Source organism: Phalacrocorax aristotelis, chromosome 5 (assembly GCF_949628215.1).
Source record: "Phalacrocorax aristotelis chromosome 5, bGulAri2.1, whole genome shotgun sequence".
Classification (NCBI taxonomy): Eukaryota; Metazoa; Chordata; class Aves; order Suliformes; family Phalacrocoracidae; genus Phalacrocorax; species Phalacrocorax aristotelis.
In genome coordinates this window covers 45,956,562-45,977,794 of record NC_134280.1, presented here as the reverse complement: position 1 = coordinate 45,977,794, position 21,233 = coordinate 45,956,562, and the positions used below count along the sequence as shown (strand labels likewise).

The 21,233-nt window shown below is 53.7% G+C and overlaps 1 protein-coding gene across 1 annotated transcript in view; it reads right to left on the bottom strand.

Annotated features, from left to right (window-relative positions):
* The window catches only part of ALX4 (ALX homeobox 4), a 39,432-nt gene extending 30,246 nt beyond the window's left edge, over window positions 1-9,186 (bottom strand). The window contains exon 1 of the mRNA XM_075094290.1: window positions 8,706-9,186. Coding sequence (XP_074950391.1) covers window positions 8,706-9,096 — 391 coding nt within the window. The 5' untranslated portion in view covers window positions 9,097-9,186. The remainder of the gene's footprint in view (window positions 1-8,705) is intronic.
* Between the last annotated feature and the right edge of the window lie 12,047 nt (window positions 9,187-21,233).

Below are 21,233 nucleotides of genomic sequence, written 5' to 3'. Positions count from 1 at the left end.
TACTCTTCTCTCTAGCACAGGACCGTATACCTATATAAAGCAACGAGCTTCCCTCTCTTCCAGTAGCAGCTTTTCCTATTCTGTTGAAGGGCTGAAATGCAATATTTAAGCTCTGCCATAAATCCCACAGCTTCATGGAGTGTTTCTGGCCTCCTGCATGATCTGCCTAAGTGTCTAGCAATTGGTCCATCGGCTATTTATCTTGGAAGTCCTCACTGGCATCTGGAGACGTGAGGAACACAAAATGTCTGCAGATCCTCTGCCAATTTAGGTGGGTCTCTTCTTTCTCTTGCCTTCTAGCATTTGGCTGTGTCCTGTCTAGCTCAGACTGATATCTGGCTCCAATCTGCTTACAAAGATTCAGACCAAATCTTGATAAGCCAGGTTATGTCTATAACACAGTGCTTCTCAGCTCTCAGGTATGGGTCCTTGCCACAGCTGTACTCCTGACTCTGCTCCTGGATGAGGTCTGGGCATGCACCATCCCAAGGAAGGCTAGAAAAGAACTACACAGTGCTCCAGAAGGTCTTGCAGCCTCCTGAACCAGAGACCGGCACTGCAACCCAGGCTTTGGAGCATACCCCTGCCCTAGCGTTTGACCTCAGGTTCTTCTCTGTGAGCAAGTGCTGCAAAGCAAGGCTCCATCTGGCTCCTCTTTCCAGCCAGCCACGCAGTGGGAATGGACATGCATCAGCCTCCCATGGGGTCCTTTCTTGAGTGGCATTGCTGGGGCTGGAAAATCCTGACGCTGTGGGCCTCCCTGTGCTTGCATTACAGAGCATACGCACTGAAAATGGGCAGTCATACAGGTGACCCAAGCCCCGCCTGGCAGACCAAACAGCCTGAGACGAACCCCACACCCAGTAGGCTGGAACCCTGGTGAGCATTTGGTTTCCTTTTTGAGATGGTTTTCTATTCTTTCAGAAACCTTGCTGTGGCTCAGGCGTCCTACTAAGTTTCAGGCTGAATAACATTTTCCCATTTCCCCTGTTTTGTGAATCATCATCTGGCCTGTGTCACACACGCTCCCCAGCACCTTGTGGATTTGGGGTCGTGCAGCTGGGCCTTCAGATCTCTCTGGGTACTGTCCCAGCACAGAGTCATTCTCTGATTGCTTTTGACCCTTTCGGGGAAAATTCCTAAAATTGCCCTTTCTCCCGTGCACAGTTTACAACTTTGTTTTGTTTTAATTTAATTCCTTTCACTTTACACTGCTCCTGAACAGATTAGATGCCTGCAAGCACGTTTTTTATGTGATCCCGCTTGCATCAAAAGAATTAATACAGTCCCCTGTTTCCCTCTTCGGAAACTGCATCCTACCTTGACACCAGCGTTACCACTCCCAACTGAAGCAGCCAGCCAATATCCCAAGACCTGAGGAGGCAGTTTGCACTACCAGGAGGAACTGATGAGACCCAAGGTATTTGTTTTATGCGGCAGTGTTTGCAGACAAAGCACCATCTCCCTAAACACAGTAGCAATCAGATAGTATCATTTCAAGATGTTACAAGTTTCTTTTATTTCCCCCAGACAGAAACCTGCCCAAAACTTTGTTCTGTCTCTTCCCCAGGTTCCTCATTCCCCACTAATGGCACTTCTTTGATGGGCCTTGACTTTCTGTTGATGCCCCCTCTTTGGTTTCATAGTGTTTTCAGACTTTTACTGAATAAAGGCAGTTGCTACCTTCATAAGCCCTGCAGAGTTTTCACCCAGCCTCAGCACAGAGCATGTCTATCAGTGACTAAACCAGCTTACCTTTCAGGCTCCATCACAGGCTAAAAACCCACTTGCCTGACAGCTAATGAATGCAGTTCTTGCTAATAAAGAATATATATAGAAGTAAAGCTGATTCAACCATCTGTTGTCAGCAAGCAGGTTAACTGTATCGGAATAAATCCTTAAACCTCATCTTCACAAAAAATCCCAATTTAAGAGATTTAAATTGGCATTTAAGTGCCGAGTTAGGCGACACAATGGTCTTCAATCAGTGCAGATAAGGACAGACCATAGCTCATGACACACCACCTTGTCATGGCTAAATCCTGCTGGGACCTGAAGATAGCAGATACTAAATGTTGAATCACAGCTATTCTCAAGGGAGAGATAAATAATTTGATGCTCATGGATTCATACTTATACAGTCCATAAAACCTGTTACAGACCACCTTCCACAATAGTGGTGTGTCTGCCACTGCTGATCACCCCACAAGATATCTCCTCTTCTTCTTCCCCTGCTTCTTCTCATTCATCTCCGTTTCTTTCTCCCTGCAGCCTTCTCCCCTATTCCTCACTGACCTGTCTCTCTTTGATCAAAAAATTACTCTAGAAGTATCATGGTGATCACAATTTCTCATTCACATCATGCCTACTTATGTGACAGTCAAAATAAGAAGGTGATGTGCAAGTATGAATGAAAACATGATGAAGCAGAATCACCAGTATGTGTAATAGCATTGATTTGTCTGACCTTACACAGAAAATAAAGTGGAGGTCATTTATTTAATATATGTAAGCAGCTTTCCTCCTTTACTTATGAACTTTCATTTGCAAGTTGAGGGAGCTGAGAGACATGTAACTATGGGAAATTACTCTAACGCTTTATTCATATGAAATGTTCCCATCCATCTCTTAGTAAATGATTCGCGTGTCACAGGGGTCACATATTAGTTGTATTACTGCTCAGGCTTCTCCTAATCCAGAACTATTTCTCATTTCCTTTTGAAAATGTATCTACATGAAGATACTAGACCTATGCTTTCCAAGCTGATTAATGATTGAGATGGGATTTTTTTTTCCAAACGTGTAGGAGTAATACCTCAGAACCACATGCATTTTGGGGTAAGGATTTCTCAGCATTTTCTGAAAAGCGGTTACCAACCAATACCTTGTTTTGGCAGGTGTAGGTTGCCCACGCTGACAGGTAGCTTTTTAAAGATGAGACCACTCATGTGGACTGACAGGTTGAGCCTATTTTATGTACTGAGAGACCCGAGCATATGAGAACACACCAGTTGCTACAGTTTCTTGCACCAGATAAGGACCTGGCCAACAGGAAACCTAAGTTCAGTCCCCTCCAAAATCAAACACAGGACCTCTACTCCATAAGTTTTCTGACTCTGGCAGTGGGCCTCTTCTCCAGCCCAGAGTCTCCTTCTGCTGGAGCCATGGACCTGGGAGGATCACACTGGTGCCACTGAGTGGTGACAGCTTGACCTTGCACAAGCCACTCACAGGTTCCGAGTCTCACTTCTTCTGACTGCAAAATGGGAAGAAAAGTCTCTTACTGCCACATGATGTGTCACGCTTTTTACCTGAGAATTGCTACAGCTACCCAAACACCTTGAACAAGACTTAAGGACTCCAGGGAGTGAAACTGGTTAAAGAGCCTAGAACTTGGGTGACCGAATGGACAGGACTGTGGCTGGAGATGTCCTTTAGCAGCAAACCTTGGCTCCAAGCCGCCCAGACATCACCTCCCTCTTACAAGGGAAACTCATCATGGCTTTGGACGAAGGGCTTGGAAAAGGAATAAATTTTCAAGATCTGAGGCACTGAAGGCTGCATATTAGCTCCCCTTAAACCCTGAGTGCATTTAACTTGGGAGGTTAGAAACCACAGCCAAAGAAATGTCTTTTGATTCACAACTTGTTTTGAGCAGTCACCCATAAAGCAGCCAGTGAATCACTCCAGCCAGTTAGTCATGCAACCACACTGAACGTACACTCAAAAGGCAGCACAAAATAAACAGCCTGCAGCTCCAGATAACACACACAGAGCTCATTTGCGTTATCTGGCATCAGCATATATTGTTAATAGGACTCCTACACCAAACCCTTAGGAAAAGACGCGCTCAGTATCTCTCTCCCCATCAGTATTTTTCTCGTCTGCTTCGCACTGCGCTGCTTTCAAAACACTTAAGACTAGTAAAAGTTTTAAGGCTCTTTCTTTCTCTTTCCGCACCCTCCTCGTCGCTGGTAACGTCCTGCTGGGGTTACAAGCGTGCGCCGCAGAGTTAATCCCAATCAGCAGCGGAGAAGTCGAAAATAAACAGCTCTAGTGCGAAAAGAAATCTTCCTGTAAGGAGGGAGCGGCAGGAATACGGGGGGTGGGGGGGGGGTGGGGGGGGGGGGAGAGGGAGGCTCCCGGTCCTTTGACACATAAGTGTTATAAACAGCTCGGGTCAGAAATCCTATAAAAGTCTCCAGCCAGATCTACCGTCCAAGTCAAGAGAAGTGCAAAACATCTTTGGAAAGAGCCGCGAATAGATAGATCCTCCTGCGCAGCCGGGGTGAGGAGCATGAGCCCTACCTTCGCGTCCTGCTCCCCGAGGAAATCCCGCAGGTTGCCGCGGAGGAGATCCCGCACCTCCCGAGTGTCTGTTCAAACAGAGGCTTAGCCAAACTCCTGGCGAGAGCTCCCTCCCCTCCCTGGGAGGGTGCGGAGCCCTTGAATGGCAGATCTGGTGGCCCTATTGTGGAAAAGAGACGGCGATTGCCAGGGCGGCGTCAGCAGCTCGCGGGGAGCCGGCGGCCGAGCCCCGCCGGGTAGCGGGCCCTGCGGCACCGGACGGGCTGGCCCTGCCGCCCGGCCCCACTCCAGCTCCTCTACCTTCCCTCCTGCTCTCCCCCCCAAGCTCCCCTACCCCCCCTCCAGACCCTCACCTCCCCGCCTTCCCTGGCTCCTCTCGCTGCTCCTTCTCCCCAGTGTCCGCCGGGGTGCCGTCCCCCCCTTCCGCATACTTCTCCCGTTTATACTCTCCGGTTGCCCCCCGCGGAGTTGGGGGCGGCAGCATCTCCTCACCCCCGCAGGTCGCCCCCCGCCTCCCCTTCCATCAGCGGGAAGGAGCCCGGGCAGGAGCCGAGGGCCCAGATCAAAGCTGAGAGGGGAGGGAAGGGGGGGCAGGACTGGGGTGGCTGCCCCCCCACCTCCCCAAAGGCCCCCGCACCCGGCGGCCGGGCGACGGGCAGCCCCCCCCGCCGGGCCGGTGGCGGAGCCGTTCCCACGGCGATGCCCACCGGGGCGGGCGGAGGGCCCGGGAGTGGGGGTTGGTGTAAGGCTCCCAGACCCCGGGGTGCGAGGGAGGCACGGCATAGGGGAGCCCCGCAAGACTCCCGGTAGAGCAAACGGCCCTGCGTGGGTCACCCACTCCCGCCCCAGGCTCGGGGGAAGCGGGGAGATACTGCCTGTCCTCCCCGGAGCGGGGCGAGCTAGGCAAAGCGCGCCCGTTCCTGCAGTTCACGTTACGTTAGGGGGAGAGGAGAAATGCATTAAAAGTGTCAACTTAAAAAAAGCAAGCAGCGAGCCTCTGATTCCTACTGCACTTGCTTTCCGCGCTTCTATTAATAACGCACTTCAGGCTTCACTTTTTATTTGCTCGCTAAGTAAAAGAAACAGTCGTTTTTTGCATAACCCGGCGCTTAAAAAAGTTCCTCCGTTAGAGAAAGCCAGTTTCCGTTGTTCTGTCTCCCTTGAGCAAATATCCCCATCACATTCGCCTTCACTCCCCAAAGGATTTTTTTTCTAACCCGTATTTCTAGACAGCGATATAGGTATATATTCGTGTGGGTATATGCGTACATGTGTTTCAAGACATATCACTTCAGCTCCACGCGGTAGAAAAGGCAAGTCAGATTACTACAGCACATAAATCATCCGAAAGCTTTTTCCCCTTCTAAGCTAAGATATATAACCTATTCTGAGAGCTTTTATTTAAGATTTCGGCTTTAATTGCTGATGCCGGTCTGCGGGGTAACCCGTGCCCTTATTTAGGGCAGGGAAAGCGGAGGAATCCGTGCGGGGCCGCCGGTACCCGCAGGCGGGGGAAGCGGGAGCCCCCCGGGACCTCACCGGGAACCCCTGGGGTCCAAGGGGGGTCCGAGGGAAGCCCGGCAGGGAGCCCGGACCGCCCCGTGCCACTGGCCCTGTCAGAAGCCGGGCTGGAAGCCCTTCGGCGACTGCCGCTCGCCTCCTCCTTGGATTTACAGCCGCGGCTTTCCCTGGCCTATATTTATCCCTACAATGCGATGGAAGGGCTTAGATCTAGAAATAGAAGCCGAGTGCAATAGATGGCAGGCACGGGCTTTTTTATAACTCGAAACGACTTGTTTATTAAAGAATAAAATTAGAGAAAAGAATTAAAGAATAGACAGAGAAAAAAAAAAAAAGCGGCGGCGCCCTCTCCCGCCGGCTCCTTGGGTGCCCGCCGTGCCGCCCGCCGGGGGCTCGACAAGCGAGGGGGGAAAGGTGGAGGCGAGAGCTGGCTGCGGGAGGAAGCCGGCCGTCTTGGCGGTCTTTTTTTTTTTTTTTTTTCTGGTGGTGGGTGTTGTTGTTTTTTAAATTAAGGCACCTACGGGCACTGCTTCCCACCGCCTCATCCCCGGGGAGCCAGCGATCCCCGCCGCTCTCCTTCCCCTCCCGCACAACGCGCACGGGCTGCGGAAGCCAGCGGGGCGGCCGCCTCCTCCCCGGCTTCCCGAGCAAAAATCCCGCCCGTGGTTTCCCCCAGTTGCATTGCACCCCCCTGAGCGCTAGCTGGCCGCGCTTACACCCGCTGCGGAGAAAGAGGATGGCTCCCTCTTCCCCACCGGGAATTTACCGGGTGTTTCCCGGGGCTCGGTGTTGTCCCGGTCCCTGTAGCCAAGATCCCGGGGTACAAGGCCTGGGTTTAGCCGTTTGGGAGAAGTCAGAGAGGCGCCTATGGGTGCTACAGTCAGTCTACGAAACCCCGATCTGCCTATTATTAGCGAGTCTCTTCAATCATTAACCGTTAATACTATAATTGCTATTAATTATCCTCGCGGATCCATGTGTCCCCAGCCACATCACACGGAACTCGCAACGAGTGCGGCTCTAGGCCGGGCTGAAACTCAAGCCCGAAGCCCAGCTTGAAAATAACTCGGAGGGGAAGCCCGGCTGTGTTAAGGAAGTCAATAGACTCGCGTGGCTCTAGCGGGGGTTGTAATGTAGCATCACAGGCTAAGCCGGTGCCCTGGGCTTTGCAACCTACAAAAGTAAGAGAGCCAGTTAGCGGGGGGCGGGGTGGCCGGGAGGGCACAGGGGGCTTCCCGGCCATGCCGTGCCCTTCCCCGTGGGGCCCCAGGCGGCCCCCGCAGATGCAAAGCTGGCCTTGGCTCCGGCGTGGGCTTGTCCGCCCACGGGGAAGGGGTAGAGGGAGAAAAGCCCAGCCTAAGTCCCGGCCAGAGCCCTCCTGCCACCCGGGAGTGGGCAGGAGTCGTGCGGCCCCAAAAGGGGGGACGGGACCGATCCTGGCCCGCCCGGGCTCAGGCAGCCGGGCTCTGCTTGGCACGTACTTAATGCGCTTTCCCGGGAAAAGGAGTTACCTAGGGGTGGGGGGAACCCGGGCCTGGATCCGTGGACAAGGAGGGACGCGGGGACATCTTGGCTGCAGGCAGGGATGTGATGGACGGCGCCTGAACGCGGCCCGGCAAGCCGGGCTTTGGGAGCTGGGCAGAGGGAAGGTGTCTCTGCTTCCTTCGAAGTCTAGCGATGGAGGAAAGGGAGAGTAAAGAGGGCAAAAGAATACGCAAAATGACGGCGGGAGCCTAGAGGTGGGATGGCCGGCCTGACCCGGGCCTCTCCTGGCTTCTCCGCGGTCCCGCTCCGCTGTCACCGCCCGCCTTGCTGAGCTTAGCTGAGCTCCCCGGAGCCCCCGGCCCGGCGGGATCACGGTGGACCGGTACACCCAGGCTGGGGACAAGGCCGACCCTCCCCCCGCCCCAGGCCGGGGCAGCCCCTCTTGGCCCGCCCGGAGATCACCGGGAGGGAGAGGAAGAAATTTCACTTCCACTTTCTCTTCTTCGGCAAAAATAATTGCGAGTGTTTTTTTTGTTTGGCTGCTGGCTTTTCTTTTTTTTTTTTTTTTTCCTTTGGTGGGGTGTGTGTGCGTGTGTGTGTTTCTCTCTTTTCCCTAATCACTTCACTAGAGCGGAAAACTCCCGAAGAAACCTTTTAAACCCACGATTAGAACGGACACGAGAAGCGACCCAGTCCCAAGGCCGTCCTGACGACCGCCAGTGCAAGGGAGTGCCTTAATTACCGCTAATGACCCGCAGAGAGGATGCTGAGCGGGTTATCTGCAGCCGGGCAGAAATCAATTAGGGGAGTGGCAATTCGGGGAGAAAGTGAGAGACGGGAAAGCGGGAGAGACCGTTAAAGAGGAAAGTGAAGATTTGGGTGAAATTATCCAGAAATTCTCCCTCTGCAAGAGGGGCCCCGTAGAGAATATTTTGCCTAGTCCGGCGGTTCACTCTTTCTTTCTCTTTCCGTTTCTCTCATCGTTCACCGTGGATTTCCTCGCATTGCCCGGCCCCGTTCAGAAATTACAATTAGAATCACGGCAAAGCGGGACAGGGAGGGAAGGAAGGAGGTGGGCAGTGGGGGACGCGTCTATCTGCGGTCATCGCGGGTTCCAAACCCGGCTGGGAAGAAAGATATTGGGGGGGGGGCAGAGCAACCCTCCCAGCCCCGCACCATGGCGGGACGGGGCTGCCCGCCGCCGGCAGCGCTGCTCGGTGCACCGGAGCCGGGACAGGTCTCCTTGACCCCGAGAGGACTCGTCCCACCGGGCAGCCCCCGACACCCTTCCCCCCCCCCCCCCCCCCGCCCCCGGGAGGCCCCTTTTCCAGCCCCGGAATCTCTCTCCGGTTTCTTCCGCGGTGCTTCCCCGCCGCACGCCGAGGACTCACCGTAACAGGAGACCTGCAGAGCTCCGTTGTGGCCGCTGCTCTCTTGCAGCTTAAGGTTGCTCTCCGGGGGCGTTTTGCAGGGGCCTCGCTGCATGTAGAGGTGCTGCTGCTGCGGAGGGTATTTGTTAAAGGAGGCCGGAGACCCGGCGGAGCCGGGAGCCTGGACGCTGCCATCCAGGGACTGACATTCCTGCTGGCTGTAGCGGCTCCGGCACTTAGTGCTGCTGTCACCAAAGCCTTGTCCTTTGCTGGCCAGGAAAGTAGGGCTGAACTTGTCACTTGCTTGAAATGCCCTAAAAGGCGAGGAGCCTTCTGTGCCCTGGGAGGCTGCGTTGTAGTAGGAATCCATGGCAGCCGGCTCACAATAAGAAACACAAGTATCAGCATTCATTCCTAAAATTAAAAGGCCCGAGTGTCCTTAATGCGCTTGGAGGGGCACCAGGAACCTCTTTTTCTCTCTCCCTCTCGCATACACACACACTCACAGCTGGGCCAGGGCGCTCTAAGAGGATTCAGATGTTCTTGAAAGTTGACCAGATCTCCAAACCCCCTTAAGATCTCGCACAGTAAAAGGGGTCTTTTCTTTCCCTCCCTCTCTCTCTCGCACACACTTGCCCTCCAAACTATCTACACCCTAAAGAGGCTCTTCTCCGCACTTTCCCCCCCACACGTGGGGGGGGGGGAAGGAGCGAGAGAGAGACCTCTCCCCCAATTAATATGTAGATGATGACAGTGGAGGGGAGGGGGCCTGGGAAGGGGGGGGGGATGTATGTGCATGGGGTGTGGGGAAGCAGAGGGGGGTGGAGGTCATATCTTTTTCATTAAAAAAAAACCCACACACAAAAACAAACAACAAAAAACCCCAAACAACCCCCAAAGTTTTTATGATTAAAAAATAGAAACCCGAACAGGCGACACCCGAAGGGGTGGATGGGGGATCCGCGCAGGCGGAAGCGCCGGGGACGATCGTGACGGGCTGTGTTCGCCCTGGCCCTCTCCACTACTCGCGGCCCCCTCTTCTCGATTAAAGGCAATACGGATTCCCCCCCCCCCCGGCAGCTATATGCCTTTAACCCCCCCATTAACCCCTTGAGGGCCGGCAGCTCTCCCAGCACCGTCGTGAGCCCTTTGCTCACGTCTCCCGGCACGGCAGTGCCGCGGTCCCCCAGCACATCGCCGGGCAAGCTTTCCGCGGCCTCTCGCCGCACTTTTATCACCGTCATTATTTATTTACCTCGAAAAAAATGTGCTCTTTCCAGGTGTAAAACAACTGGATCAAAAGCGGGAGGGCAGCAGGGAGGGATTTAACAGGGTCGCCAAGCGCACAGAATTGGCTTCTGGGACTGCCAGAGGTGAACTTGCAAAGGGAGAGAGGCTGGCGGGAGGAGAGAGGCTTGCAGGAGCCCTTTTTGGTTTGAGGGGTCAATTGCAACCCAAAAAGGGCTTAAAAATAAATCAATACTCACCTTCCGTCGCCCCCCCTCCCCCGCCATTCAACCTGATTCCCCTCCTCCCCCGGTTAACTCCTGCTACCCCTTACACTTACTCTGCTTTCCTCCCATCCCCACATCTGGTTTCTATTGCTCGCTTACCTTGAAGTTTTCAGTAATAAAGATATTACGCAAACTACATCCACAGTTCTTCAGTCAACAAAAAAAGAAAAAAGAAAGAAAAAAGAAAGAAAAAGAAAGAAAAGTAAAAAAGAAAAGAAAAAAGAGGGAGAAAAAGGGAAGAAAAGAAGGCCCTTAACTCCTTCGGGAGCGCGGGCCGCGGCGGAGCGGGGGCACCGGCGACGCTGGGGTCACCCCGCAGGGTCCCCCCGGGGCCCGGCCCGTATGTCCTCCTTTGTCACCCCCCACCCTCCCCGGCTTCCTCCCCCCTGTGCAGAGAGCGGGGAGACTCGTGGCTTTCATCTCTGTGTGTATCTGGGTGCGCGGGGGGGGGGGGCGGGGGAGAGGGATGCCGTTCTGGGGCTTTGGGGGGTGGCAGGCCAGGGGTGCAGCCCTCGGGGACGACAGGTCGGAGGGGGGGGGCCGTGGCCGCCGCTGCCCCCCAGGGCTTTGCTCCATGAGCAAGACCAGCACCGCCGTTTTCATTAGCTCGGATCTGACAAGAACAGCCCCCCCCGCCCCTCGCCCCCCCCCCCCCCCCCCGATGTAGAAGGGGTTTCTAGCGAGGTCGCCGTTAAAAACCAGCCAGAGACGGATTCATTTACTTGTTTTCAAACTATTTTGCGAGTCTCTCTCAGAGCAGCACTGCGGTCGCTCAGCTTTCTGGTCCAAGAAAATTTTCAGCGGATTTGCCTTCCCTCTTCTCTTTACTACCTTGCTTAATTCTTGTCTTGTCGTTTCTTCTCTCCCCTCCCAAACTCCCCCACTCCACCGCAGCCCGCTCTCTCTCACTTGTCCACGACTTAATAAAAGACCAAACCAACTCAGTGCATGAGAGTCTTTCTAAAAACCACTTCGGGGCGGCCGGGGGAACCGGGGCGCTACCGGTACCCGGAGTTTCTCGCAGGGTCCGGGGACCGGGAGCACCCCGACCCTCCCATCCCCGGCTCAGCCGCAGAGGACTCACCGCCGCGCTGATGGAGGACAGTATTTGGGGGTGCGAACGCCTTAAATACGCGCTTTCCGACTAGTTATTTCCCCGAGCAATTATTTTGGCGAACGAAGAAGCAAGCGGAAAGAAATTATGTGAGGGCAGCCCTCGATGTTGCGGCGTTATACTCGGCCTCGGGATTTCTGGTCGGCAAAGTTAAATAACAGCAATAACGACGACAAAAACTAAAAGGAGGGATTCCGGGATCGGGCAGGAGATTTTTTTTCTTTTTAAATTTATCTTTTTTTTCCAGAAGCGCTGCGGTGCGGGGGCTCGCAGAGCCGCCCAGGCGTGGCCGAGCCTAAGGAAGGCTTGCCCGGGGTCTGCCTTGGCCGGAGCGCTCCCCCAGCCCCTCCTTGCATTAAACTGTAACGAAAAATCCATTAGTTCCCAATCACAGCTAATCCGCATCCCGGCGGAAAGACCGCAATAAAACCCTCTCTCTAATGGCCAATTTGTGTCCCTGGAAGCGGGAGGTTAATTCGGGAATCGTTACCGAGGGAAAGTGTGCTCGCAAATACCCGGAGATCTGACGGTGTGTGTGTGTGGAGTGGGGACACGAATAACCGGGAAATCGTTTTTCTTGACTGTTTTCGTTTGCTTGGGTTGGGTTTTGCCTGAAATCCCTCCAGCAAGTTTGGCGGGGACCCCCCCGCCTCAGCCCCCCGTTAGCTGGAAGCGGAGCCTTGTGAACATAAAAGCAACCAGAAAGCCTGCAGCCGCCTTCCACGTTATACCGGGCGCTGGGACTGGCTGTCGGTCCGGCCGTGGGGCTCTGCCCTCGCGGTCCCGCCGCACCGGCAAGCGGGGAACTGCCGGCTGCGGGGCAAGTGTTGCATCCTGGAGGATCCAGGAGCGTCGGAGCACAAACAAAAAGGGACACGCACCACTTAAAACCCGACTTCACAATTTTTCCCTCCGAGTGACTCCCAAACCCCTCTGTCTCTACACCGAGTCCAAAAGGGAAGGGGCGAAAGAGCGGCCGAAATGTCTGCGCTCGGCGGCAACCGGTTACCGATTCCGTACGGGGTTTTTCCGTGCTTTTATATCGAGACCGTTTTCAGGTCGAGTCGCTGTTGGTTTTGGAAGGGGTCAGTCCCAAGGGTCCCTCCCCACACGGGGAAGGGCTGCGGAGCCCAGGTAAGACCCAACAGGTCCCGTGTTTAAGGGACGGCAGCTCCCACAGAGCAAATCACTGCTAGGGGAATCGCCCAGGTCTCCAGCCCCGGGAGACCCAAGTGTCCCCTCCCGGCGATATCCCCGGGAGAAGGGAGTAACCGAGGGCAGCCCTGCCTGGTTTTTTTCAGAGGAGCCGTTTCTTTTCCAGCGGGGCAGGAGCGGGCGTCGCTCCGGGATGAGAACCCGGTGCGAGGGGCAGGCGGTGGCGGTCGGATCCTACATCTCCCTCCCTGAAAGGAAGAAATCTTTTATTTCCCGTGCGATTTAGACACTCGGGCTCGTGTCATGTCCAGGGAAAAGGCAGAGCTGCTCGCTGGTCCCCGCGCACCGGGCGCGGGGCTGCAGCGAGCGGGCAGTGGGGAGGTGGCGGGGACGAGCCCGGCTTTCGCAGGGGGCCCGGAGGAGGAGAAGAAGGAGTCAGGAATGCGCTTCTCCGCTTTCCCAGCCACGGCCAGGAGAAACCCGCCGTGTAGTCCCTCCGCCAAGCCTCCACCGTCGTCCCTGGGCTCCGGCCCCCCGGGGCCAGTGCCGGTGCCCGCAGCCGGCGGGGCTGCGGGGTCCGGGGTCCAGCACCCCAGGTCCCCCCCGCTTCATCCGGGGGGTGGGAGGCTGAGTACCTCGGTTCAGGAAGTGGGCTCATTTCACTGGGGAGGGAGATGTAGAGGGGGGGATCTTTCACACCATTCCCTCCCGGCTCTTTGGCAAAGCCCCGCTCTTGGAAACCGCCTCCAGTTTTTTTTCCCCCATTGGGTTGTTTTGTGGGGCCACTTCAGAGCTGGGGCTTATTTTGTACCGGCCGAGATCTGAAGGCGACCTATTTATAACACCACTGCTGGGGGAGAGAGGGGGAAAAATATTCGTGTTGATCTCCCCATCTTCTTTTTTTTAATCTTTTCCTTCCCAGCGGGACGACGTTTGCATCTTTATTTCGGGACCGGAGCTTGCCTAGCCACAGTCCCTGCTGGTACCTGTCGCCTTGCGCTCTGGGTCTCGCCGGGCACCGGCTTTTCTTGGGGATAAACGTATACATATTTATATCCGATGACGAATATTATTAAAACACATTCTTCGTGTCGCGAAGGCGCTTACAGAGAGATGGAGCTGACCCCGCTCCTCTCCTTCCCGGGGAAAGGGAAGGAGGAGGCTCTGAATCGGGCGAGGCTGGCCCCTGCCCCGCCGGGGGGCGAAGCCCTTCTCCCCCAGTCCTCCGAAGTCCTCCCGCTGCCTCTTAAGCCTGAGCCCACGGCACTTGAGCAAGGCACAAAGCCTGCTCTCGGGCTCCGCTTTCCGCAGGCTCTCGCCCCGCAGCCCCCGGCCGCGCAACCCCGCAGACCGGCCCTCCCTATTGCTTTGGGGACGGTTTGCTCCCTGAGGACCCATAAGTTCGCATAGCCCCGTCTGCAACGCGTGTCTTTATACATCTGTGCACCTTTTCACCAAAACCCGGCACGGACGTGGTCCCTTGCGTGCGGACAAGTGGACCTCGGGTGGGTGCCGGGGCTGCCGGGCGCTGCGGAGAGCAGGGGATCCCCGATGCCCGCTCGGGGGGGAGGGAGCGAGGCGAGGGTCCCTGCGGGGCACGTGGGGGAGGAGCGGCAGGAGTGGGGCTGCTCCGCTGGCACGGCCCGGGGGTACTCCCGGCGACCTAAAGCCGGTCTGGCTCGGCGACCCGCTCCGGGCCGCAGGGGCCCGGTTCAGGCTTTCTGGCAAAATGGCTTTTTTTAAAAAAAATATTTTTTTCTGTTTTTTTTCTTTTAATTTTGTTTTCTTTCCCAGGCAGTGCCGCGCTCGCTTCAAGCTGCAGGCGGCGGAGGGCGTTTATTCAGCGCGGCCGCAGGCAGCCGCGGCGGCCGGAGACGGCCGGCGGGGCGGCAGCAGCGCCCGGAATCCGCGGAGCACCCCGGAACCCTCGGTCCCGTCCTCCCACCAGAAAAACATGGAACCGAAAAAATCACTGCTTTTGGCATCACGTTCGCGGGCCCCCCCGATGACGCCACTACGTGAAAGCCAATGGGAAGGCGGAGCAGGGGACCCGCCCGGCAGAGCGCAGCCCGCCGCCGCGGTTGCCGCGGCCCGGGCTTAGCTAGGCTCAGACGGGCGGCCTCCCTCTGACTCTGGGCTGGGCTCAGGCTGGGTGACAGCGCTGCCGCACACTCCGTCCAGCTTCTAAGCACCCCGAACCCCCGTTTGGGGGGGGGGAGTTGTGTCTAATATGCCATCCCAGGGTTGGAGGTTTCAGTGGCTATCTATAAATTCCTTCCTGCGGGGGGAAAAAAATCCACTTATTAATTTCCTCGATACTGTCCTTTTGCCCATGACCTTGCCAGCCCGCGCTCTGAATTCGGGGGCTGTTTTTTGATTGAATCTGAAGCCCCAGCGGAGGGAAGGCAGGGCGGCTCGCAGGCTCTGCGTGAAGTCTGGCGGCCGGGCTTACCCCGGGAGGCTGCAGGGGAGAGCCCGGAGGAGCCGAGGGATGCTCTGGGCACCGGCCCTGGGTACCGGCCGGGAGGACCCACCGCCCCAAGTGCCCAGCGGAGGAGACAAGGGCAGCGCCCCGGGCGCCGGTGACCTTTCGGGGGCCGGGAGCGGCGATGCGCCGCGGCAGGAAGCATTTCCCCGTGGGGTGCGCCGGCCTGGGAATGTCCTCTTTGCCCTACTCCCGAAACAAAGAGGCCAAGGAGAAGGGGGCTTCGAGCCGAAGGAATCCAGCAGCATTTGGTGCACCTGTCAGAGCGGCTCCCCCTGACCTTTACGAGCCGGGACAGCCCCTGGCGGGGCCGGGGCACAGGCTGGGGCAGGCGGGGAGGCCGAGCGAAGGGGGGGTACTGTGTAAGGGAGCTCGTCCCCCGGCCAGGCACGCCTGGTGCTGAGAACCGGCCCCGCCGCCCGGGTCCCGCGGATGGCTGTGCTCCAGCCCGGCGACCCATTTCCAGCATCCCTCCGTGATGAGCAGCTGGTGCCTGCTGCTGAGGGCGGATGAAAAGCGCTCCCAGGGAAGCGTGGATATTTTTAATTACAAATATGAGGCACTCGGGGCAAGGCGAGCCCTCGGCCGCCGCGATGGGGAGGCCCCGTTCCCGCCCAGCCGCTGAGTTTCGTTTGTTCCCCTCCTTGCCTTACGCTCCGACAGATATTTTCACCCCGGGTCCTTTGTAAAAAATCCACCTTTCTCGTTGCAATCTCCAAGCAGCTCCCCGAAACCATCCCTAAACCAAACAAGAACATATCTCCTCAAATAACGCAACTCCTGATCCATTGCTAAGAATAATAACCGTTACGATTTTTTTTTTCTCGTTATAATTACGTCCCAATCAAAGCAACACATTAGGCGGTCAGTGCACCATGCACAAAGTGATCTTCCATGTGATTTGTGATATCTACTGACCCAGCACGGCTAAGGCGCCCACGGTGAGGGCTGCAGCTTTCCTCGGAGCTCCCGGCCCGGGCGGGGAGCGCTCCCACGCATGCCCCGCGGCCACGGCAGTGGCTTTGCCCCCATCCCGCTGCTAGGAGCGCCGGTTTTCAGGGAAGTGGAGCCGGAGGAAACCCCTCTTTCTTCAGCAGGTTCATTCGGGGAGGCGTACAGGAAGGGGAACATTGATTTTTTGGGGGGGGGGGAAAGTTGAGGCGAGCCGTGGAAAAGTGCCTTCCAGAAACGGCTGGAAAAGGGAGAGGAGCAGGACAAGGGGGGTTTTCAAATAACGTGCTCAGCTTCTTCGCAGGGCTTCTTCTCTCGGGAGACCCCCGCAGCTCGGGGCCCCCCCCGGGCACACCACACACACCCCCGGCCCTGGGCCTGCCACCCCCACCGACTCAACTTCCCAGCACTCTCGGGTCTCACAGCCACTGCGGTGGGATCTCCGAGCAGATGTGATTCCTAGCAGGGGCTTAAAGCTGCTCTCTGAGTCTCCTGGACCATAGCTGTGACCTTTTCTTTTACTTGTTTGCTTGTTTATTTTTTTAAGCCTTCCAGGAACGCTCATTTTCCTTAGTTTTTTCGGTTTTTTTCAGCTCCCTCAAAAAACCTGATCGAGGCTGATTGTGTCAGAGCCATGCCTTATTAAGGGGGAATTGGTTCACAGGGTTCACAGATTCCCTCCATGGGATGGCCCAGGGTTGCTCTTTCTTATAGATCCAAGAAATTTTGCAAGCAGTGGAGCAGGCTGAGGACTTGTCTGGATGTACATCCCATGAGGATGCCACTTACTTTTTTCTAAAGTTTCACAATAAGGGAAGTGCCCTTGTTTTATAGCAGAAAAACTGAGTCTTGAACAAGTGATTGCCCGAACCCATATTAAGCCACAAAATCTGCTGGGAGCTGGGAAAGAGCCCCGGAGTCCTGTGGGTCTCTGCCCCTCTCTCTAGTGAGGAGCTCAGCAGCACCAGCCATCCTCCCAGGTGGGTGGCTCAGATGGACCCTGCGTTTCAGGCAGAAGTACCTGATCTACTGACAGACACAGGGACACAAGTGGCTGGTATTTCCCCAGGTCCAGAGCTTCTTCACCTTCTGCTGGAGCCAGTGAAAGCTGCAGCAGCTCAGACAGAAATCAGACCATTGTGGTTTAGACTACTGAGTCAGAAACCCTGGTGATGTGCACCCCATGGCCAACAACCTTGCTCAGCCACAGTGAGAGACCTCTGCCCAGCAGCTATCCTCAGCTTTTGAGGTTATCCACCCATGAAACCTCAACAGGACACAACTGCAGCCAGATCACGAGAGAAACTCACTGAGAAAGGTCAAAGAAGATAAATGTCTGAACAGCATTGTTAGGAAACTCACTCTCAAGGCAGGAGCAATGACTTAGTGTGATTTGTTTGTCCATCTTGTTTAAGCCATCTTTGGTGGCTTAAAGATCAGAAGGACAAAAAAGAGAGAGCAAACCCAACAGCAACAACAGTAAGAGCAATGAAACAATTGAGGACCCTCCACAGCCATCCAAGTCTGGGATGGAGATGGCCTGCGGCTGTGCTGATGCTGGGATGGGGCGGGAGGATGGTCAGACAGACCTTCCCCAGGTTAGAAATGACAGTCCAGTCAGCTGAGCCCCAGGGCCACCTGTGTCCTCCTCGCTGCTCAGATTTATAGAGTGTAACATTTTAATAAAAAACACACACACCTCTCCACTTCAGTGCATTAAGAGATTTCTAGCAAAACACAGTAATGTTGCTATAAATTTCCCTCCCAGCACCCTCACAAGTAATAACTCAAGCCCTAGCATTTTGCATTTAATGTTTATTTTGATGGCTGCATTCCAGAAAGAAAAGGGAAAAAGAGGCAAAATCTACTCAACCTCTCTCCCCGTTGCTATTAGCCTGATGTTTTCAATAAAATTTAGTGCAAACTGGGAAACAAACACTTGGAAAAAGAAAGGAGGAAAACAAGCACACTTGGGCAAAATTCTCCTAGACATCTGCCAAGGCCTGGGTTCAAATCCTGGCTTAAATTACAGATGTCCTGCCATGGGTTCTCGTTATGTCCTCCTCCCTTTGCATATTTCAGCAGCACTCCACAGGGACCTGTACCTGTGTTAAGCCAGGCTCAGTGGTGGGATGCTCTGAAGGACTGTGGCATATAGAGGCTTGAGATTGAAATAATAAGGCCTGGAAGTTAAAGACTGAGATTTCTTGGCCAAATTATGCAGGGGAGAATACTAGGGGTGTTGCCAGTCAGGTTTGAAGTACGTGGCAGAGCTGTGAAAAGCTTTCAGAGCATCTGCTTCTCTGTGAAGGCACCAGTCCTTTGCTTGCACCAGCACTAAGCCCACACTTGCCACCAAAAAAGGATGAAACCATGCGGACAGACGGTGGTACATCCACACAAGCCACGGGCATTTCCTAACCAGCATGCATGTTCCAAGAGATTACTCTTGACTCCGGTGAGAGTAGCTTAAACCCTCATACAATGGTGAATATTTACCCAGATGCAATTTAAACTTCTGATTGCTTACCCAGAAGTAGCAACCCTTGAATTGGACTTGATTCAGATGCGGTTAACAAAAATGTGCTGAGAGCAGCGGCACTATGTAACCAGGTTGCTAACTAATGAGAGATGTGTCCCAGGCTCGCAGTAAGCATGTGCGTGTGAACTCTGCATGGGCTAAGCTTGGAGAACATGTGAAACTCATCTTTGTGCATCAGAGCAGAAGAAGCCAATGGCCTTAAGGAATAACCAGGTTTAAAAGTTGCAGAAACTTTTGGGTTGTCCTTTCTGCAAGGCACACTTTGCCTTGTGTTCCCTGTCCAGGGCACATGCCAGTATGGCTGTGTCTATGCCTTTGTGCGTATTAATCCAGTTGTGGCAAGATCTGGATTTTCCAGATTTCCTCCTCTTCCCAGATCACTCTAGACCCCAGGCAGATTCAGAGACTGACCATATTGTTCCTGTAATGTTTCCCTGAATTATCAGTGCCTGCACACACTTACTCAGGCCAGACTCCAGTGGTCCTGTAAAGCTTACCAGCTCAACCAGTGCTCTCCTTTCTACATGGTTGCTCTGGTCTCTGAGTACCCATGTATGGTATTCACTTCTCCCTACGTTTCAGGAGGGAAATCAGAAAGATTCACTGCTGTGGGTCAAGGGCATTGAATTGCCACCAACCAGTTCTGCTATGATGGCACAGGGGTGATTTCAATCCCTTCTGTGGTCAGGCCAACCTCGCTCTTGAGTTCACATCCAACACTGAGGTCCCCATGGACAAAACTAACCTCCGCTGTGATGCTTGGCTTATGACATTAGGTTCATTGGGAAAGTGTTATCTGATAAATTAAGTATTATGGTAATGAATTCCAGAAGTAGCGGGATCTATTATGTCATATTAATTCTTATATTTTGACATAAATTATAAATGTTTGAATAAGTGTTCACAGCACCTTAATAGGTATAGGGCTCGCTTTTCTTAAAAGGGACTTCGTGCTGTCTATGACTCTGCAAAATTTCCATGCCATCTGAGTGGGCTTCTGCATTGCATCTTGTCATATCAAGCAATCAAAGGCAAAAAAACCCCAAATCACAGAGGGCCAAAATATATTACTCATGCCCATAGTGTCTTCCAGTGGGCCTGTTTTTTTTTCAGTGGCATAACACAAGTATCAAGACTTGGTCCTGAACACACTGATAACAGTGAAGGTATCGCTGCCCATAATAACACTTCCTTATCTCCCTTTTTGAGCTCATGTGATTACTTCCATTTGAATTAATCCTGGTCACACACGTGTCACAGGAGGTGTGCATAGGTGCATGTGAATTCATGCCTACTTTACTGGAAGCAATAGGCTCATGGCAATGGTGAGCTGCCCAGCAGCAAACTTTCTGCTCACAGAAGTGGAAACAGCTCTTACCTCCTTGCCAATGATTATCAAAACTGTATTTGCAGCCAGAAGAGGGCCAGAAAATGTCAGACTTCTTACAAATTGTTTGCTCTATTGGCTTCAGTGCTGATGAACAGTTTCAATAAGGCTAACGCTAGTTTTACACCTAGCAGCTGGTCCTTTGCTTTCTTTTCACTCTTCTCTTCAATAGAAATTTAGGTGAGCAACCTACAGCTCTGTAGGGTAAGGCTGTTAAATTTGCCGGCAAAACAGTATTAATCAAACATGTCTTTGCTATTAACTGCAGAACATCTGCTCTGTGAATAGTATTTGTGACTTTCTGACTCGTTTCAAGAAATGCATCAGCCTGTGACCCCATATACTAGAGGGGTTAAGATACATCTTTTAACCTGTTCTGCATTTTTCCCATCTTCCTTCCCAGCAGAATTCTCTACGGCAGGCTTACTGCACTGAACACTCAGGCTGGATTTTTTACCATATAGAAATTGGCATGGCCCTGATGACATCATGGTGATTTACACAAGCCATTTGACTCCTCAGTATATGTCTCAACTCAGAAAAGGAGAAATCAAGCAACGCCTGAAGTGGATAAAACTGTTCAGAAGGAGGGCTGTCTGGGTTTGGGTTGATTGCATTCCAATAGCTGGAATCAGAAAGACTCGCAGCTAGGCTGGACAAGAAAGTCCAGGGATATGTCCAGATGATTTCTTTTTTTATACAACACATGGCACTGCAAAATGTTGGGAAAGGTATAGTAGTTCCTCTTCAAGGCCTCAAGCAGCACTGAAGGAATATATACACTAAAAGCCTTAAATTGACCCAGTGGACTGATAGCCAGTTCCAAGAAACTCAGCATTTTATTCTTTATTATTATTATTTTTTACTAGGTTAATATTCTTTTTAGAAGGAGAATGGGAATAACAGTTCACTCTGGATGACCGGTGTGATTTACTTCAACTGGATCAGCACTCTCCCAGCTCATATTTGAGGTAGCTCTTGGGTGATATTTCCAGGAGGGCAATGGAGTTGTGTGATGCCATTTAAACAAAACAGAAAGCTGAAATATGATTTTTTTAGATTTCCTGAGGGATGAGAAGAGATTTGTTCTAAAAACCTTCTGTTGCCTTAAATCCATACATTTATTTTACCTTGGGACAAACAGTGAGAATGAGATCACTGAACTGCATGGATGAACAGAGACCTCACAGATACAATGGAAACAAGAGTCTGGTTACTTCCATGGTTGAGGATGAAATGAAACTCTATCCATTGCCTTGCATCCAGCTCTCCCTCCCCAAGGACACCATTTCTTTCTTATCATGGGTGCAGGCCTGGCAGCAGGCTGAGTCGGTGCCCTGGCGTTGGGAACCACCCAGGACACCTGCTGTCAGAAGCAGTGGGAAGGAGTTGGTGGTGTCC